The 18,063-nt window shown below is 34.0% G+C and overlaps 3 protein-coding genes across 3 annotated transcripts; 1 reads left to right on the plus strand and 2 right to left on the minus strand.

The window, feature by feature from the left end:
* Positions 1-2,974: 2,974 nt before the first annotated feature.
* Positions 2,975-4,138, plus strand: MONOS_13273 (uncharacterized protein; the record flags this gene model as incomplete). The annotated part of the gene is made up of 2 exons (XM_067865963.1): positions 2,975-3,310; positions 3,374-4,138. The coding sequence occupies 2 exons, from the start codon at positions 2,975-2,977 to the stop codon at positions 4,136-4,138; spliced, it is 1,101 nt and encodes a 366-aa protein (XP_067722871.1).
* Positions 4,139-6,359: 2,221 nt separating this feature from the next.
* MONOS_13272 (uncharacterized protein) lies at positions 6,360-7,489 on the minus strand (the record flags this gene model as incomplete). Its single annotated transcript, XM_067865962.1, has 4 exons — positions 6,360-6,377; positions 6,440-6,793; positions 6,852-7,351; positions 7,420-7,489. 4 exons carry the CDS (start codon positions 7,487-7,489, stop codon positions 6,360-6,362), a joined length of 942 nt encoding a protein of 313 aa, XP_067722872.1.
* A 2,632-nt stretch (positions 7,490-10,121) lies between these two features.
* On the minus strand, positions 10,122-15,901 carry MONOS_13271 (uncharacterized protein; the record flags this gene model as incomplete). The annotated part of the gene is made up of 2 exons (XM_067865961.1): positions 10,122-15,536; positions 15,653-15,901. The coding sequence occupies 2 exons, from the start codon at positions 15,899-15,901 to the stop codon at positions 10,122-10,124; spliced, it is 5,664 nt and encodes a 1,887-aa protein (XP_067722873.1).
* Between the last annotated feature and the right edge of the window lie 2,162 nt (positions 15,902-18,063).

Raw genomic sequence — 18,063 nt, forward strand, 5'->3', positions numbered from 1 at the left:
AATGAAAAATGTTTTCCATTCTTTTTAAGAGCCAATGTTTGAGATTTATTCGTAGCAAATTTTACAGCAATTGGAAGATAATATTTTGGTATTCATATAATTACACACAATGCAGATTTTTTTCTAAAAAAAAATATTTTTCGAAAAAACATGATATCAAAAATAATCACACATATTCAAAAAAACAAAAGAATAAATAAACAAAGCAAAAGATATTTTTGTGCTCGTTTCGCAAAAATATTTTCATGTTCGAAAAGAATAAATATAAATTTGAAATATGAATAACTTGTATTTTGTGTTTGTAATACTTGTTTTTAATGTCTCGCAATAACAGTTAGTTCATCAATATTATCCAAAAATGATGAAATCATATCGAATATGACCCATAAAGTTCATTGTCATATTTTTTGTGCATGAACATTTTTTGTTTTTATTCTATTTATTTTCAATCAAACATAATTACATGGAGAATTATGCATAATCACTTTATTAATTTTCATTGATTGATTTTTTTCAATAGAAAAATCGATTTTTGATCAATCAATTCAATTTTTCGAATTTTCAGAAATATGTTGAAGAAAATCTAAATGATGTGAATTTATGATAAATATAGTTTTCACTTCGGAATAACGAGTTTTTGTGAGAATTTTCCGAAAACAGAAAATTTCACACATTTTTTGCTTATTTATTATTAATTATTTATTTCTTCTGAGAGGAATAAAATATTGTGCATTTTTTGCAATCGGATATGCGTGATTGTTAAAAAAAACACTTTTTTTCTATCAAAATTTTCTGGTTGAATATGCATTTTCAATGTCTGTTAATGAACACTGAAAAGTGAAGACTGCGTTGAATATCACATCTGCTTTTTTTTCATATCAAACTTTAGCATTTGTAATTATTCTGAAACATAAATCATCCGAAAGGAATTTATTTTGAAATTGATTAAAAACCTTTTTGAAAACAATACACTTAAAAATGTTGTGATTTAAAAAAAAAAATTCCCGCATTGTCTCGGAAAGTTGTTCAAAGACTGATGTGATTTTTTATGAATTGGACTGTATTTCATAAAAGATGAGTTTTTCATTATCAAGAAAAACAATTTGCAATTGTGCAAAAACTCGTTTGGAAGAGATTTAACTTTTTCAAAAGTCTTCATTGAAAGGAGTATGAATTTATCAGTGTTTATTATCAAAATTCAAAGTAAATTCTCAAACCGAAATTTATGATAGAAAAAATTTGATTTCAAAAATTTTCACACGCATGAAACAGAGTGATATTCTTCTAAAAAAACTTTTGCAAACTTTGCTATCAATTGATTTTCAAATATGTGCTCATATTTTTTGTTGAAATGTGATTGCAGAAGCAACAGGAAGTTATATTTCAAGTGTCAATGATCATAATTGTGATATTTTTTCAAAAAGTTTTCGTTGTTAAATATGAAGTTTTATAAAAAATGAACATTTTTTTATTTTTGCTGCACATCATTCAAAATTTCACCACAGTGTCATGAATCTCACGTTCAAAAAGTTTGCGCATTTTTATATAAGCTGTGGAAAAATTAGGTGTTGATGGGAAAGCTGATCGTTAATGAGATGATCAGATTAAACCAAGAATAAAACATTCGCGGTTTTTTTAAAAATAAGAAAAGAACATTCTGAAGTTATTTTACACATCTATTTCGTCGATCCACTTCATGATTCGAATATTTTTATCTCACCTGTATTTGAGATTGAATAAAAGCGGATTTGTGTCAAAATGAAATTATCAAAAACTAATAACAGTTTTGCTTTTATTTCTGACAAAAGTTCCAACAAAAATTTTGAAGTCAAAAAGAATCACAAATATTGAAAAAAAAAACAAAACTGCCTCATCCTTTTTTCGAATGATTTTTTTCATTTTGAATGCTGTTATCAAAGGTTATTTGAAAGAAACATTATGAAAAAATAAAAAAATTTTCTTTTTAGTTCGAGGAAATAAGGTTCTTTGTAATTTGGGAAGTTTTAACAACAACAAAAATTGCATAACTTTTATGTATTAGTATTCCACATTTTTTGATGCTTTATTATTCTGAAATATAGCAAAAACTGCACTTTCAATTTTAATCTTCATTGCAATAGTGAACTTGCATCAAACCATTTGGATTAAACATTCATTGAATGACATAAAGTTTTTTTATTTAATTTAATTTCATTAATTTTGTTAATCAATCAATTAATTATTTTATTTTATTTTATTTTATTTTATTTTATTTTATTTTATTTTATTTTATTTTTATTTTATTTTTTTATTTTATTTTTCATTTTTTATTTTTTATTTTTTATTTTTTTATTTTTATTTTTATTTATTTTTTTTTTTTTGATGCAAATGGAAATGAAGATATTTGATCTTGAGAAAAAAATATCAAAAAAAAATACTTAAAAAAATTGAAAGAAATAAAAATACTTAAAAATTAAATATTCAATTGATCAAAAATACCAATAAAAGATAATCTGTGGGAGAATAAGGCAATTTTCTTGTTCTTTCTGGCTTTTTTTTCGTAAACCTATTCCAACAGCACTACGCGTGTGAATTATTAAACACTACTCAATTTTTTTGTTTCATAGTTTCCAAATGCAGGCGATTCAGATTGAATAAAACAAACAACAAACAAAATGTGTTCAAGTTGCCTTTTTGAAGCAGAAAATGGATCAGAAGAGACATTGGCGTTAAAATTGTTTGAAGGTTCAGCATTTGTTCATGCGATAAAATTTTCATTCTTTCTCTTTCTCATTTTGGTTTTTCAAAAGAAATGCTTTTCAAACTAGAGGATTGTACAGCTGAAGATCAGCAAAAAATTATTGAGAAAATTTTTGAAATTATGTGGGACTTGAATGAGGAAGGAATGCGTTCTGTTTTTTCTGAAGAGAATTTCGAAAAATTGAACAAAATGATAAAAAAGAAGATATTATCTTTGGACAATGCGCTTTTGTTGATGAAGAGCATCGGATATTGCAAAGTGTTAAAAATGTTTCGGAGTGTAAAATTTGTTGAATCTTCTCTGTGCTCGGACTTGGAGTCAATGATAATTTGTGAAGAAAAGAATGAAAAAGAAGAAAGCGAACGTGGAGCAAACATCAAAGAGAGGAACGGAAAGTTGCTGACTGACCTTTGCGAATGCTATCTGATGGTTAACAACCTCTTTTCAATCGAATTGTTATCGATTTGTGTGCCTTGCCTTTTGAAAGTTGCATTGAAGAAAGAGGAAAGTCAGGAAACAAGTGAAGAGGTGGAGATGGCTTTGCTGGCTTTGAGCAATATTGAATATAGTGTATGTTTATTACTATTTCGTTTTTGACGTTATTGAATTGTTATTTCCTCCTTTTTTGGATAGGAATTGAAAATAGAACTGTATATGAATGAGATCAAAGCGATCATTGAACATCATCAGGAGCGTCACAACCTCACTCGACTTGCCTATCACTCGGCTTGGCAGTTTTTGATAAGCAAACCTTATTTTGAGAAGGAATTTGAAGATTTGATCACAAACGATCTTCATTTTGTGAAAGAGGCAACACGAGAACTGGACGAGCTGATGAAATGCGTGGATTGGAAGAAGACAGAAAAGGACTTAAATAAATCGAAAGAGGTGCAGATAATATGGAAGTATCTGAAGACAGCTTGGAAATATTTTTCAAAATGTCAAGCATGCTGTGAGCGGATACAATTCAATGAGTTTGCTGAAGGAGTTGTCAAACTTTTCAAAGCAGCAAAGGAGTGTGAAAGAAGTTTACAGACAGAATGCGCTTTCCTGCTGATGCAGATGACATTGGGCAAAGCAGAAAAAATCGATATTTTTGTGAGGAGTGGAGCAGCAGGATGCATTGTGGAGGAGATGAGGCAGCAGACATTGGGAGATCGCTCAATTGTCATATGCATCGCAGCATTTGAAGCACTTTCAGAAAGATTGAGCAAAAAGACCGACAACACATTCAAGAAAGCGAAATGGAAGATGATCAAAAGAGAGATATTTGACAAGTTTGAAGAAGAAGGATATGAAGATATCATTACGAGCTTTCAGGAGATGATGAGCGCTCTGAAAGAAAGATGTTGGTTCAGACTGTCCGAAAATTTGTCAGGCTATTTAATCCATATTTGAATCAAATGCTTCTCTTTATTATGAACATCTTCGCCATCACCACCATTTCCCTTCTTTCCATCAGTTTATTCTTCTTCTCCAACTTCTTTGAAACATCAAGCGAGGAAGCCAACAGAATCATATGAATAAATTGGTTTATAGGTTTCAAGAAATGCAAGTGAAGAAAGCGAAGACAACAAGCAACATTATTTTGTTAACAGAAGAAGAAGAATAAATAAAAAGATGCTGTTTTTGTCATTCAAAAACATACACACAAGTTTCAGACACTTTGATTCTGATGCCAAACAATAAACTTTTTTGAAATTGTGTTTCTTTTTGTTTTTCGTTTCAATTTTATCAGACTCATTCATTTTGTTTGTTTCCTTTCCTTTCTTTTTTGCTCATATTTTTATTGATAAATACTCTTTTGAGAATGGTTGTGAGGTTATTTGAATTTCAATCAGAAGAACGAACTCAAACTGAGTTGAAAGTTTATTTCTCTGAATTAGTTTTATTTGCTTATTTGTTCATTCATTTGTTTGTTTTTAATTTTTCCAATGATTTTTCATCGATTGCAATTACCAATCAGCAATTCTTTTGTGAAGTGATTTCTGCAGTTGAGGAAGTTTGATGGATTTGAATCTATTTGAATGGAATGAAAGGCATCATTGACAGAAAAATGTTCGGTTTGCAAACATTGTTTCACTCGAATTCTTGATGACTATTTTATTTCTTTCCTGTTTATTTTTTCTTTTTCAGTTTTTTTGAAGAATTGCATCATAATCTCGATCGATGAGCTGGAGCGAAGCCAAAGAAGAAAATGGAAGAAACAAACGGGATATGTCAAAAACTTAAAGAAGAAGAAATCGATTCTGTATTTTCTGAAGGATTATTCAACATGATAGGAAAAATGGTTGAAGAAGAGAACTTGTCAGCTCTGAATTTCGTCACTCCACTGAAGCTTTTGGGATAACAATGAATTGGCAAACTTGTGAAGCATTTGCCGTTTTTCAAAAAATATGACAGTTTATTATGTGCTAGCTTGAGGAAATGAGATTCATTCCATTATGTAACTCCAAAATGGTATCTATTTCTTTTTCATCATTTCACAGAATGACCACAAACCCAGGCATTTGAAGTTTTTGTGAAAAAATGCTTGTTTTGTTTGCCCACTCATTCAAAATGAAGTGGAGCAACAACAAAAGAAGAAGTCAGCTACTCTTATTTTGAGAAGTTCATTTGAATGAAAGTGTTTTGGAATGGAAGAAGAAATGCTCAAATGAAAAAGGAAGAATTTCAAATGACAACCGAGTGAATGAAGAGAATCATCAGAAGATATTCTTTTCTGACAAAAAACAAGTGAAATGATTGGGAGAGCTTTTGATGCTGATTGGAAGAATGGACAAACAGGTGAATAAAAGGGAAAAAGAATTCATTTTTGATTGACAACTTCAGAGAAAAATATTATGAATGATTTTATCATGCTTCTTCTCCTTCATCAATTTGTTTGCTTCTTTATTCTGCAATTTCAATATTTTCAACTGGTTCCTTCAGCAAACAATTCTTTCTTCATTTCTTTTGGATTCTTCTCCAACATCTTTTCTTTTTCATTGAAAATATAATCAGAAAGAGAATAAGCAAAGGAGAGCAGAGGATTCAAGAGGCAAAAACTGAACAATTGAACACATTGTTCAAAATGAATCTTGTTGATGAAGATGGAGGGCAATAATCAATTCAACGAAGATTCTTGATGGAATTTTTTAAAAAGAAAAGAATTTCTTATTTTCATTTTTTAAAAAAGGGAAATAAAAACCATATTTTAATTCATTCAATTCTTGTTTTCCTCCCATTTTGTGAAATGAATAAAAAAGAAAAGAAAATATTATTTTAGAGTCACAATTATCATTGAAAAGAATTTGGTTAAACGTTAATAAAATAATCAGAAGTATTTTTTGATAAACCATCATAGTATTTTCTATCCAGAAAATCAAAGATTTTATGAAAACTCTCAATACAATCTTCATGTCCTTCTTCTTCCATCTTTTCAAATATCTTTCTTTTCTTTTCTTTTCTTTCCTCCTCTTCCTTTTCATCTTTATTCTTTTCTTTCAGTCTTTCTGAAATATTCAAAAAGAAATAACAACAATTCTTTATCAAATCATCATTAATTGTTGGCTGCTGAATCTCCTCCAAAACAGCACCAACAGCTCCGCTTTTCAACAATTCATCAATTTCCACATTTCTATTTTCTGCTGCATGCCTAAGTGTATATAGGCATCCATTTAGAATTTCTTTGTAATTTTCCCTTGATGCTCGAAATACCTGAACAAAGCTGTAAAGAAGTCCAGCAATTTCTTCTTTCCACAATTCGCACGAGGAAAAGTAATTATCAATAACATTAAGCCATCTCCTTAAAATAGACACTTCTATTCTTTCATTTTCTTCTTCTTTCTTCTTCCAGTCGATACATCTTGTCAGTTCTTCCAATTCTCTTGTAGCTTCTCTTGCGAAATGCAATTCATTCACAATCACTTCTTCCAAGCTTTTGTCGTTGTAAAATCTGTTTATCAAAAACTGCCAAGCTGATTGATAGGAAAGCTGAGTGAGGTTGTGATGCTCCTGATGATATTTGATGATTTCTGTTATCCCGTTCAAATACAGTTCTTGTTTTATTTCCTTATTAAAATCAGAAAAAAATGCAAAGGTATCAAAAAGGAAATAGAAGCGAACATACGCAAAATTTGCTAATGTGATTTAAAGCCAGCAAAGCCATTTCCACTTCTTTTTGAGTTTCCTCGTTTTCTTCTTTCTTCAAGGCAACTTTCAGAAGGCGAGGCATAATGACTGAAAACAATTCCTTTGAAATAAAATCTTCATTCAGCCAAGCAAAGCATTCACACAGTTCAATAAGAAGCATTTCATCCTTTTCATCCTTTGTCTTCTCATTTTCATCAATTATCATCTCTTTCATACTATCGCTCAATAATGAATCATCAAAAGATTCTAAGTAAATTATTTTCAGCTCTCTGTAATACCCAACATGCTTCAACAGCAAGATTGCGCTTTCCAATGATAATGTCTTTTTCTCAATCATTTGGTGAATTTTATCGAACAGTTCTTCCGTGAAAACTGATTTGAATTCTTTTTTTTCCATTTCATCAATTAATCCATTCATCTCTTCGATTTTCTGCTTTTTCTCATCTTCTGTGCGATGCTCCAGTTCATGGAGCAATTCTGCAAAGGTTATTCAATAAAAACAAAAATTTTGTTCAGAATTGTTCAATCCAAACAAAAGAACAAACTTGAAAACTTCTTGGTTCTGGTCATAGCTTGAACTCCTTTTTCACATTTATCATCATCGCACACATTCATTCTGCTTGTTATTAAAAATATTCAAAAAGAGGTGCAAAGCCTGGTAAATAAAAAAATAAAAGATAAATACAAACATAACTGATTATCTTGCAAAATAAAAACGTTCGCAATACAAACAGTTAAATTTTTGCTTAATAAAAAGAATTGTAAAAGAAAGTGCAAAAAATCCACAAGAATTGGCTGTATGAAGAAAGAAATGGAAATTTTTTGTTTCTTTTTGATCAAACCAATAAATTATTTAAAGAATGATTTTTATTAAATAAAAAATCATTAACTATTTGAATCACATCTTTTTGTCCAATGGAATTAATAGCAAATACTTTAGCAAAGAGGAAAAGAAATCTGGCAGATTGAATGAGCGAACGGAAGATGTTTTTAGTTGTTTTTTGTGGAGAAGAATGAGTCTGAAAACAAGAACAGATGGTTGTTGATGGTTTGACATATTTTGTGGATTGTGTCATTTTGAGCTCATTTGTCAATGGATCATTGGGTTGCGAAAGATGATAAGAAATGAAAATCTGAAAATCATCACAAATCGTATGAACAAAAGAAAAGAAAAGAACATGATTTTGAACATGGAGAACATGCTTGAAGTGAAGAAGAAGATCAAGGCTCCAATGCACCAATTGCCAAATAATCTTGTGCCATGAAGAAAAACAATGAAGATCTGCTCCAATAGAAAAAATGGAGATTCTTCTGTTTATTGAGAGTGAAACATCAAAAGGAAATTTATTCATTTGATTGGATGTTAAAAACAGATTTGTTCATTCAAGGCCGTTTTCATTTCAGTTGAAATGAGATTTGGAAGAAGGAGGAAGACAACTTTTCCATGAGATACACTCCAGCAACGTTATTCCTCTGCAAATGAAAGGAAGAATGGGATTTTGGAGGAAAGAAAGAAATTCAATCAAATATCAGTTTCTTTGGAATGAAGAGAACAGCTTCCTTTTTGAACAAAACACAGGAAATTATTTTGTATGCTGCAATCAACCGTTGGTGAGTTTGGATGTTTTCAATTCATCTTCAACAACATCTGCTAAACATAGAGGGGTCAGTTATAAATGCAGCTGCTGAAACACCACATCAATTCATTATCTTTCAACGATCGGTTCCGATTCAAATAGGAATTTCTATTTGCATTTGATTTCTTCGCTCCGTCTTGATGAAACGTTTTATTCAAGTGAGCGTTGAAACGGTCTATTTGCTCATCATATGATATGAAATGAGACACTGATAGCTCAGCTTCCCGAATAATAAAGAAACAAATACTTCTTTTTCCATGAAGAGCAGTTTACATCGAAAAGGCTCAGAATCATCCCAGGCATCACCTGCAATGTCGTCATCATCTTCCTATTTTTCTTCTATTGCATAATCATTATTGCTATCACAATTTCTGTTGTCATTCTTTTCATCAGTTTCTTCTTCCTCTCCTCCGCCGCGATCAAATTCTTCTTCGAATTCTTCATTGCATCCAACTTCTGCATCTTTGCTGGATCATTCAACAGAGAAGACAACTAAATGCTCAAAACATATCACTATATAGGCTTCAGGAAATGAAAACAAAGAAATTGACAAAATGATAATGAAAATTTGGAAGGAAGGAAAAAGAATAGGTCAGAAACAGAAATAGAAGAGTGTGATGAAGACGATGATTTAATAGATTGAAAAGGATTGAAAAGGGAGATATTTGAATTGTTTCAGGAAGACGAACAAGGAGGTTGCGTTTGGAGGATTGCGACATTGCATCGTTAAAGGATAAATTTATTAATTTTTTAATATTTTTTAATATTTAATTTTATTTCATTTTTAAAGAAAAATTGCTCAATCTTTTAAGAGCCCAAAATAAAAATTATTTTAGCTTCAAACAAGCAAATTGAATTATGCGCGTATTCAGTGAAATGAAATGAAAAAATAAATAAATAAATAAATAAAACCATTCATATAAAACACAAAACTCAAAGCAATTAATAAATATTGGTGATCGAAAAGAGATTTACAACAATTAAAAGATTTTTATCATTTATGCTTTTTGCATAATTGAAATAAAACAGCGAAAGCTAAAAAGAAATACTTTGGATAAAAAATGACATTAAAAAAGAAGAAAAGAAGAATCATAAACATAAAAAGAAAGCAAATCAAAATGAAAATTTGTTGTTAAAAAGCGAGAATTCTTGATTCTCTTTCAAAGAAATACAAATAAATGAAAATCGTCAAGTTTTGAGCGAACGAAATCGAGCAAAGCTTTCAATGAAGATAAACAAATATCACTTCAGAAAACAAAAGTCTCACAAATAAACAAACACGTAACACATACAAAAATTAAAGAGGCATAAATCAAGTTAAAAAACAAGTTCTCTCTCAGATGCTTATCATGAGAAGTACAAATTATTCCATAGAAAAAACGAGCTTCTGAGGAACAAAATAAAAAAAAAATAAAATAAAAATAAAAAATAAAATAAAATAAAAAATCAAAAAATAAATGAATAATAAAAAAATTATGAGAGAGAACTTCAGTTTTTATTTTTCGACTTTTAAAAAAAAAATGCCTCAAAAACGGCCAATCCTTTGCGGCCAAAAAATCTGGGCGAAGAAGACTTTATATACACAAAAAGAGAATTACAACATATCACACTTACAGATCGTCATTATTATCATTATTGTCATTATTATCATTGTTATCATTTTTTGTGCCATTCATATCCGTCCCGTAGACGGCATCTGCAAATGTGATATCTTCATCCGTGAAGTGCATATCAAACAGCGAAACCAGCTTCCTCTTCCCTACTGCCCTCACTGCAGCATTCTTTGAGCGTATCTGGTCGCCAATCAGCGTCAGCCGCTGCCTCAACAGCAAATGCTCTCTCTTGTGCTTCTCTATCCCCTCGTAATTTCTCGCTGTCATTTCTCTCTCCTCCTCGTTGAACACAGCAAATGCAGTCGACGAAAGCTGGTAGAAAGCAGATACAATTGCTTCATATTGCTCGTTCTGATTGATTGATGTCAGCAGTTGCTGCGCGTTGTCGAGAATTGCCTCTCTTCCTTTGTCGAATGAGTCGTGCCCTGTCACCATCGATGACATCATCACAATCTCCTTCTCGCCTTCTTTGATCGGCAGCAGAGCTAACAGCTTCCCAGACACATTTTCGATGAACGCAATCTGCCCTACCCACACCAGCCCGTTGGCAAACATTGAAACAAGAAACAAGACGCAAAATACCACAATAACAGCAACCAGAATAGTTACGGATTCCTGCACCTCTTCCTTTCCTGAGGTCAAAATCATGTTCGTCATCTTGTTTATACCTGCAACAATATCATTTCTGAGTCCATTCAGAATGAATCTTGCTTCCGGGGTAAGAAACGTGATGTTCTCAACTTCCATCTTTGAAATTCTCTGCAAATTTATTCTCATCCTTGACAGCAGAGCTGCGAGACCAGAAATGGTCCCGGTCAATCCATATATCCGCATTGGATCCACCTGAGAGCAGTCATCAGATTCCGCAAGGAAGCATTCTGTATCGTCCAGCAACGTCACTTGATTAAAGTCACTCTTCATCCGCGACACAGTCACTGAATCGTATGTGACATCGTCTGCGTGCGAATACTCTGAATCTCCGAAGTGGCACCCCAAATGCACCGCCTCGAAGTATTTGGACATCGGAACCAGCATGTTGCGTGCAATGAGTGGATCACCAGAGCAATGGGACGAGTTGTGCATGACCGGATTGTTTGCTCTAGGAAACGTGATTGATTGGTCTGTCTTCAGCAGCGGAAGAGGCTGAAGAATTGACGTAAGCAGAAACTGGATCTGGAACAGAATTGAAGCACGCATTCCAGAAAGAATGATGTTAGCACAGGTTGGCTTGTAATTGCTAACATATACACACACCAAAGCAATTGTCACTCCAACCGCAATAACACCAAGAATCGAAGACAGAACTGTTGCAATCCTGATTCTTGCGTTGATCGGACTTGGAAGCTGCTTGTATGCTGCTTCGTGCTTCTCTATCTCCTTTTCCATTTGCTCTTCCCAAGTTGCATCCTCAACTGCATTCCTGATCAGTCCCATCAGCTTGTTTTTTTCAGATTCGTCGCTGTCATCGTCATCATACAGGTATTTTGTGTCAACAATGCCAATTTGCCGGATTGGCTGTGTCTGCTCAGGAGTCACATTAATATCCGATGCGTTTTGTTCTGCTTTTGTTGGTGCTTCATTCACAGCAGGCATCGGGGGAGGCACATCAATCTGTGGAAGCGATGGGTTTTGGCCAAACATCATTGGATTTTTCTGTTGATATAAATTTGTTGGTGACAACGGGGGCATTATCTGCGTCGAGTTGAAAATAGACCCCGTTTCGTATTCAGACATCGTGTGCTGGATGGAGAACGAGGCTGTGGACATCAGCCCAAAGTGGGGCTGGTTATTATTTCCATTGTTGTTAAGGTTTCCGCCTCCGTTATTTGAAAAGAGCTGTGGCATGAGAAGAGGAGTTTGTGACATGTTGTTCATGTCATCGTCCTGGTTGATGGCAAGCGGTTTGCTCATTTGCACCCCACCAAATGTATTTCCACCAAACATCGGAGACAATTGCCCCTTAGACATATTTCCAGCTTGAGCGATGTTTAACCCAAATAGCCCAGCATCTTCTTCTGCATTCTTTGCCATTCCTGTCACTTCGGGCTCAATTTTCGGCTTTCCAAAAGAAGGATCAATATTCGACAGCAATGGGTGCGTTGATTTTATTGTTCCATTTCCTTGTTCATTCATTTGTGCTCCCTTTGCGTTCTCCTCGCTGACTGTTGGCATTTGCAATTGCAATCCAGCAGTGGAAGGAATCGGCGTAAGATGATCTGCAAACAGTGAATGAGAAGATGAAAGCGAAAACGGAGAATCCCCAATTGAATCCATCGAAGGACCCGCACCTGAAAGCATGGAAGTTGCAGATTTTTCATTAGAAAGCTCTATTTCGGGTGAGTTTTGTTTCAGAGAAGCTTTCCTTTTCTGCTGTGATTCCATCAATGTTTGTGAAACAAACATTGGATGCGCATTGATTTCACCCAGTCCTTTGCCACTCAGATGAGATGCCTGCAGAGAATTGCACACAATTTTCGATTGACTGTCTCCTTGCCCACTTTCACCTCCTCCTTCTTGCAAAGCAGATGCACCAGGATCTTCCAAGAACTCTCCATTGTGGTTGTTATCACCGTTGTGCATGTCGTTGTTGTCCAAGTAGTTGTCGTATGTCTTCGTCTCCATGCTCTCCCCCATCTCAATGTTGATCGTAAAGTCGTCCTCTTCGTCTTCACCTCTCAGAAGTCTGCGAATGACACTCTGCATCTTGTTCTTCGGCATGTCCAGCATGGTCTGATACGCCCTCATCCGGTTCTTCACTGCGGATCTGTTGAATTTTAGAAAGAGAATAAGCTGGATGATTGTAAGAGGAATAAGAAAAACAGCGATTATAACAGAAAAGACAATGATGATCTGGTTGCATTGTGTGTACATAAGGTTGAAGTAATAAATGATGACTCTTTTCGCTCCTTCCAAGATCGGCACAGGGCAATTGAATACCAAATATTGTATATTTGACATGTATTCGGGGTCATCAGGACGGGAAGATATGTTCGAAAGATACAAATGGTGAGTGATCTGCGAAACAGTCGCAAGCACCTCCAACATCGACGATGAGCGGAGCGTCTGCCTTTTGATGTCTATCACCTCCGTTGTCTCTCCGTCCTGTTCCTCTTCCTTTGTGGTCATCGTGAAGAAATACGTGCTGACGTCTGCTGTCTCCCACACCTCCAAGTTTGTGGTTGACTGGTGGATTCTGCCGAGCATAGAGGCCAGGCTTTCTGATGTATCATCCATCATCTTCAGCAGATCTTTCTTCTGAATCATTCCTGATGGCCACTTATCTGAAGAAGTCGGGGTTGTGAAGTTGTACCTTTTGTCGTACACAAAGAAGTTGTACCCGATTGTGGCTGAACGCGCTGAATGATATGACAAGTCGCACACATTCCGCAGCGTTTGCAGGTTGCTCTGATACGAATTCGTCATAATGATATACACAACCAGGGCTGCCACAAGCACACCAACGTTGATGAAATTCAATGCGATAACTGTGCATTTCAGTGCTGCAATGTTGCTTTCATGATTCCCGTGCTCGCCGTGCCCTCCCATCACCAGATCGACAATCGCTGCTTCTTTCTTCTTTTTCTTTCTCCTCCTCCGATTTGTTGTGCGATGCCTTCTCATCCCACTCGAAGACTGCTGCCATTGCGCCTCGCTTCTCGCAAGAGATTCGCGATCTCCTTCCAAATTCTGCGCTTCCAATGAAGAACCCTCTGCTCCTTTGTCTCCATTGGTGCCATCCTTAACGCTCCCTGTATTCACCTCAAAGCTTCCCCGCCTCACAACGCGAGGCATATTCGCCTCATGCTCTGCACCCGTCCTGTCTCCCCCTGCGCTTCTCCTCCCGCTCATCTCGTATGCCTCTCCCATCCCAAACGACCCATCGTGGAAGCCTCCAGCGTGTGTATGTGCCATCGACTCGCTGGATCCGTAGTCCTCTTCAATCTGCTCTGCCCGGTTCAGAATCATCTCTGCCTCATCTTCGTCGTCGTATATGTCCAGCAGCAGCCGAGCATAGCTCCGCAGCACACCTGTGTTCTGTCCATGCGAAGCAATCAGCTCTTCGTAGCTTTTTCTAGCAACACTCTCGTCCTTCACAATCGAATTCAACAGAACAGGAATCGCCTTGTAGTCTGGCTGGATAGCTGTCGCGTTCTCAAAGAAGTCCTTCATCGCACTCACAGCCTGCTCGTGGTGCTTCTCTGCCTTTGCCAGCAGCGTCGTGAAGGCAAACGAGTTCATGTTGCCTGCCCCGTTCCCGCCGTTTTGCCCATTTGCGCGCCCTCCGTTCTCTTTTGCCTTGCAGAACAGCACAAAGTTCAGAAACATGCCCGGAGAAAGCGACCGGGCTTTTTGGATGAGCGTGTTTGACTTCATGTAGTTTTTGCGGTAGGCAGACAGAAACGTCGCATACTGGAAGCACAGCATGCTGTTGTTCGTGTTCGTCTTCAGTGCTTGAGTGTACACGTAATCCGCAAATGTCAAATACATCATCGAATCATATTCTTTCTGTTGTATAAAGCGAAGGGATGGCTCCACTCTTTCTGGATTCCTCAAAGGAGGCAGAGCCAAAGAAGGATTTTTCATGCAAATATCGGACAGCTGGTTGCCAAAGGCTGTTAAAAGATACTTTTTCTCTCTCATCTTTCGGCCAATCTTGGGCAACAGCACTGCACAAGCAACAATTCCCGCTATTAGTCCAACAACTTGAAGCACAATAGTAATAATCCAGTTGTCTGTTGCTCCTTCAATTGCATACAGAATTTCGTCTATAAGTCTCAAACATCCAAATATGCACCATTTACTGCCCATAAGCAGATTTCCATTCAGTTTGTATATCGGCTGAATATACACAAAATACACCATCATCACCAGAGAAGATCCAACAGTTACCACTCCGCGCCAGAATGGCCATTCAATCAGTGTTCTCATCGCAAACACACATCCAAACACAAGTGACGAGTCCACCGCTTGCCACAGCCCACTTGGCGATGACCATAGCCCACCATGCTTCGGATTATGGTTGAAAATCATGTTGTTTATAAATATTGAAGATATTAGAAGAACAATAAGAACCAGCATTGACACAATAAATCCCAAAAACGATAACAATGAACCCGAGCAACTGCCTTCAAATCCCCGATGGACCATTTGTCCTTCGGATTTATAGCAATCAAATATAGTTATGCATATCGAAGTCAATGGGATAAACAAGATGGTGTATGTAAAGTTCACAAGCCAGCGCAAAAGTGAAATGACCCACGGCTGCGAGCCAGAAATAACGCCTTGAAAAATCGCTGTAACCGCTATGTATATAATGAGCAATGCCAAATATCCTGCGCATCCTATTATTACAAACGAAACGTAATTTCCTGCTAAATATCCAAGAGACGTTCCATCTGGAAAGCCAACGCACTAACAGTCGCATGAATAAAAAATTTAACCCCAAAAAATATGCATTCATCAAGTTCAGGATTGCGGAATGATAAATAAATCACAATGGAAAAAATACAAAGATGAAAATCGCAAACCAAAGAAACTGTATTCACTTTTTGCGTGGAAACGTCAACTCGAAAGAAACTGAGTGTAATCATCTGAAGCACTGTGAATGCCCATACGAAAATTTCCCATGTTTTGCTCGGATGTTTCGGTTGATGGTAAATAGGTGAAAAAAATGAAAATCCAACTGTTTCCAGTTTACTGAAACCTTCTGCTTGAGCATATTCATTCGTCATCCCACTTGATGTCGAACACATCGACATGCTCTCTTCGCTGGCCATTTTTTTTGACCTCTCTTAAAATAATAAACAAAAATTTAACGAATGGTTTTTATGATGATCAGTATCCATATTTTTTGTTTTTCTTTTTTTATTATTTGAAAAATTTTCCGTTTCATCATATTATGCATCTTTTATTATTCAAAACAGAAATATGTTATAAGAAAAAGAAAGACTTTTTATTTAAAAGAAAAAAAGAAAAATATCATTAACTCTTTTTGTTTCAATTGCAGATTGTGCAAAAAATTTTGAACAAGATCGATCTCTCAACAACCACAAGAAGAATTATTCTGAAAATATCATTCGAAATCCTATTTCTGTTAGATTTCAATTTATTTTTAAACAATATTCAGTCGAAACAAAAATGAAAGTCTAGGATGCCAATTGAGTTGGTGATGAAAATATGTTTTTTGAAGAAAAATATCAGAAATTTCCCTCTTGTTTTTATTGAGAAAGCAATCTTGTATTCAATTTTGTGACATGTCAAGTGTTTATTGTTCCATCTGTTATGAAACATGAAAAAAAACTTTTCCATAAAAAAAGGAACAAGGAATGATTTTTGCATTAATTAATAAAACAAATTCAAACGACAGTTATGTTAGTTAAAAATTCATCTTAAAAAATAGATTTTTTTTTTTTTTTCAATCAAAAAATTCCGCAACTATGTTTGTTATATCAATATTTGATCTTTTTAATTGAAAGACTGACACTTTTTGTAATCACACTTTCGTATTATTCTTGATATAAAATATCTTCTCAGTTCGATTTTTGTCAAAATATGTTTCTGCAATCATAATATCAAAAACAATAAGAGTTCCCAAAAATAAATTATTTTTGAAATAATCCAAAAAAGAAAAATATTTTGATCAAAACTAGAACGAAAGTATGATTTCAAAAAGGATCAGCCATATTAGCATTTCAATGAAATTTATCACAAAATGGCAAAATTCTTGGTAAAGTTTTTTTGTTTAATTTTCAAATAGAATAAAAATGTCATGTTTCGATCTAATTTCTGTTCCCAATCATGAAAATTCACAAAAATGGAAATAGTAACATTGTTGAGATATTGTTTTCATAATGGCAAAGTTTGGTGAGTTGGTACAGAATTTTTATCGAAATTTAAAATTTTTTCTTTATTTGATAATTTAACAAAAGGAACATTACAAAAAAATTTTGACAAATATTATCCAAAACAAAAAGAGAATAAAAAATGGAATTTAATGGATAGCAATTCATTTTAAACAACAACGTGGGAAGTATTTAAATAAACCGTTCAAATAATTAATGAATGCGTTTTATTCACTTGGTGTTTTTTGAGTTTTGCAAAAAATTTTTTTGAAGTTTTCCCATTGACAAAAAATTTTCAAAAATGATTGCTTTTCATTCAGTCAAAACGAGCAAACTGCAGAAAATGAAAAATAACTAAAATAGTTCTTTCCATAGAAAAAATATGCGCTATGCACAAAAGAGGCTGATGATAACTTAACGTAGTCACTGAGAACATTTTTTAAATCTATTTATTTATTTATGTTGTGTATTAAATGATAAATAAAAAAACAAATATATTCGATAATAAAGAATATTTCAAATATTTTTCAACTTATTTTTTATTAAAAACATCTTAAATACTTTTTAATTTTAATAAATAAAAATATAAAAATTTTATTATCCCGAAGTCTTCAAAGTTGAATCTTGTTTTAAAATCTAAATTTATTAATATATCTTTCATTTTATTATATGTGTTGTTAAATAAAACTTAAATGCGAAACATCCTTTTTTTTATAATTTCAAAAATTGATTGCTCCCGCAATATTTAACTTTATTATTGGTTTTTTTTCAAAAAAAATGTAATGTTAAAAACCAAAATTTCGATTCCAAACGTGATTTATTTTTTCTATTTAATCACGTTTTATTAATGTTTCAAAATTTTGTGAACATCTCAACGACTACGAAAAGTTATCAGATACCACAAAAGACAAATTGAATCGTTTTGTTAAGATATAAAAATTCATCAAAAGTCAGTTTTTCTGAAATGAAAAAGATTTATTTCAAAAAACATTCAACACCGCAATTAAAAATTTGTGTATGAATAGATGTCATATATGCTAATATACAAGTGTGCAAATTGCTGGAAATTGATATTGAATATTTATTGAGATATTTTA

Source organism: Monocercomonoides exilis, assembly GCF_001643675.1.
Source record: "Monocercomonoides exilis strain PA203 chromosome Unknown scaffold40-978991, whole genome shotgun sequence".
Lineage (NCBI taxonomy): Eukaryota > Preaxostyla > Oxymonadida > Polymastigidae > Monocercomonoides > Monocercomonoides exilis.